This window comes from Engraulis encrasicolus, chromosome 7, assembly GCF_034702125.1.
Source record: "Engraulis encrasicolus isolate BLACKSEA-1 chromosome 7, IST_EnEncr_1.0, whole genome shotgun sequence".
NCBI classification, from domain to species: Eukaryota; Metazoa; Chordata; class Actinopteri; order Clupeiformes; family Engraulidae; genus Engraulis; species Engraulis encrasicolus.
Window position 1 is genome coordinate 6,131,910 of NC_085863.1, and position 2,500 is coordinate 6,134,409.

General features: G+C 44.3%; 1 protein-coding gene across 1 annotated transcript in view; it reads left to right on the plus strand.

Moving 5' to 3' along the window:
- gbe1a (glucan (1,4-alpha-), branching enzyme 1a) overlaps positions 1–2,500 on the plus strand; it is a 142,664-nt gene that overhangs the window by 117,983 nt on the left and 22,181 nt on the right. The window contains exon 15 of the mRNA XM_063202318.1: positions 2,331–2,461. Within this exon, the coding sequence (XP_063058388.1) occupies positions 2,331–2,461 (131 nt within the window). The remainder of the gene's footprint in view (positions 1–2,330; positions 2,462–2,500) is intronic.

The window sequence follows — 2,500 nt, forward strand, 5'->3', positions numbered from 1 at the left end:
ATGCATACATGCATGCTATAAGAACAGATTAACTTATCTGAGGAATGGCATAGCCGTGCAGAAACACCAAGCACAGTGTTGTGGAAGGGTACAAATGTAAGCTACATGAGAGCAAAATATTTCCGTCTTTGATCTGAAGGGCACTTTCGATGCGCAAAGTAGATAGTGCAAAGTCATTGCCAAGCTTCGCATGTCCGCGGTCATGGATGTAGAATAACACCTCTTCTGGAATATTTTCTCATAAAAGTAGGCTATCCACTAGAAGGCACACTATATGCGGCCGGTAACTGGAGCTACGACTTCCTTTCATTCCGTTTAATATTGAGTTGTTTAAAATATAGGCTAAACGGACGCAAGGCAAGCTGGGCACATGCGAAGGGACATGGGACATGATTTGTGCAGTCTGGAAGGCTACTACTGCGCGTTGTTTAAGCCCCGTTTGACAGTCGGGAACAACGGCACAAGAAACATGGAGGAATATTAAGGTATGATGACATAGGCCTACAGGCAAATCAGAAAATTATTGAAAACGAACATTATTAATGCCGCATGTGTCCTTGTCTTATCACTGCGCTAATTAGTCTCAAAACTTTCACAAGACTGAGGTGTTCTCCTCTCGCCTTGGTCATTTTAATGTCCACTACTAGGCTACTATGCATTGTAATGACAGATCCCAAAACAGGTCAGTTGAGATGAACTTCGCTACTTTATTTTCACGTGAAGGTTTTCATTTCCAAACGCGCGCTGATGTGCTGCTGGTAGCTCGCTGCTGCCACTCATATTCGCAAGACTAGCTCTGTCGGATTCCTCTCGCGCGTGAGACACAGGTGACACGTGACACAGGTGCTTCATGGGTATTGTAGGCTCGCGAAATCGCATTGCATTGCGCTTGTAGCAAAGACGGTCCGAGGGGAAAAACTACAAAATGCGGTGCCTCATCATTTAGAATAGTAACGGACCCGCCAGAATGGCTAGTGAACCTTCGGTATCTACTAGCCAACGCCGACTTTCACCCGCATTTGGCTACCTGGCGTGTGTTAGTGTTAAGCCCTGACACACACACACACACACACACATACACACACACACACCACAGAGGACAAATACAGCTGGCTAGAATAACCACTTGAGACAATGCACACTCACACACCTACTATATACACCTACCATACATACAGTATACCCTACACACAAACTGCATGTGTCCCCGGCGCCAAGCACCCCCACCGGCGAGACAAGGCTGTTTGCACACATTTTCATTCTCACCCTCCACCGTACCACCATACCATACTATAGGCAGGGTTCCCACTGGTGCTTGAAATCCTTGAAAATGCTTGAAATGTGTGTCAAGTCAAACTCCGTAAGCCAAATGATAGAAGTAAATTGTTCCGGTACATCAAAAATCTGAGGGAGTGATATGTCAGATGGGATTTGCCATTCGACATCTTAAAATTGATTACAATGCAGGAAACTGCATTTTAATAGCACAACATTTTCGGGGGGAGGACGCTCATACCCTGTTCCCGCGACCTATTAAAGGTGCTGGAAAACTGGAAATTTGGTGCTTGAAGGTGCTTGAAAAGTGCTTGAATTTGTTCGTGAAAAACCCTGTATAGGCCAGTGGTTCCCAACCTTTTTCTTCAGGGACCCATGTTTTTACCATTGTAAGCTTTGGTGACCCAACCGCGCAAGCGCCCGCACTAGAGGGAGTCACATGATACCCTGCATTTCCTGCAAAAACTCATTTTTTATTTATTTACTCATTATTTATTTATTTACTCATTATTTTATTCCTCAATTCGTCTGCGGTCAAATTGATACATGTTTAATGTAGCACTTACATTTTGTTGCCATTTACCATTGCCATTTTGTTGCCATTGACATGTTGTCATTTATTCAACATGGGCTATATTTGGTATTTAAAATTAAACCCCTTAAAATCAAGAGGGCTTCGCAATCCTCTGTGGATCCTTGGCTACCCATATGTTGGGTCCTGATCCATAGGTTGAGAACCACTGCTACTGGCTACCACCATATACTGTATACTCACACACACATACACCAACCCATACAGGATGCACACACCTAAGATACCTGTATGATTTTGTGCCATTAACCACATGAAAAATATCATGTGGAATGTAAATCACGTTCAGACAAGAGAGGTGCTGTATCACAGACTCTGTTCTCCTGTCATCTTTGCTGTCACACAAATTAGCAGACATCATAAATGTGCTGTGCATGCATGTAAAATGCCAATAAGGGAAGTGCCAGTTGTCAATGTAGGTAATTGTAGGTCTTTTTGTCCTCTCTGGCTTGCCGTTCTGCAGGCGCATGTGACGACGGTGAACCAGGAAGACAAGGTGATCGTGTTCGAGCGCTCCAAGGTTCTCTTTGTCATCAACCTGCACCCAGCACACAGCTACAACGACTACAGAGTCCCCATAGGCATAGCAGGGAAGTATCCTTCAAATAATGCACAGTGTGTGTATGCGTGTGT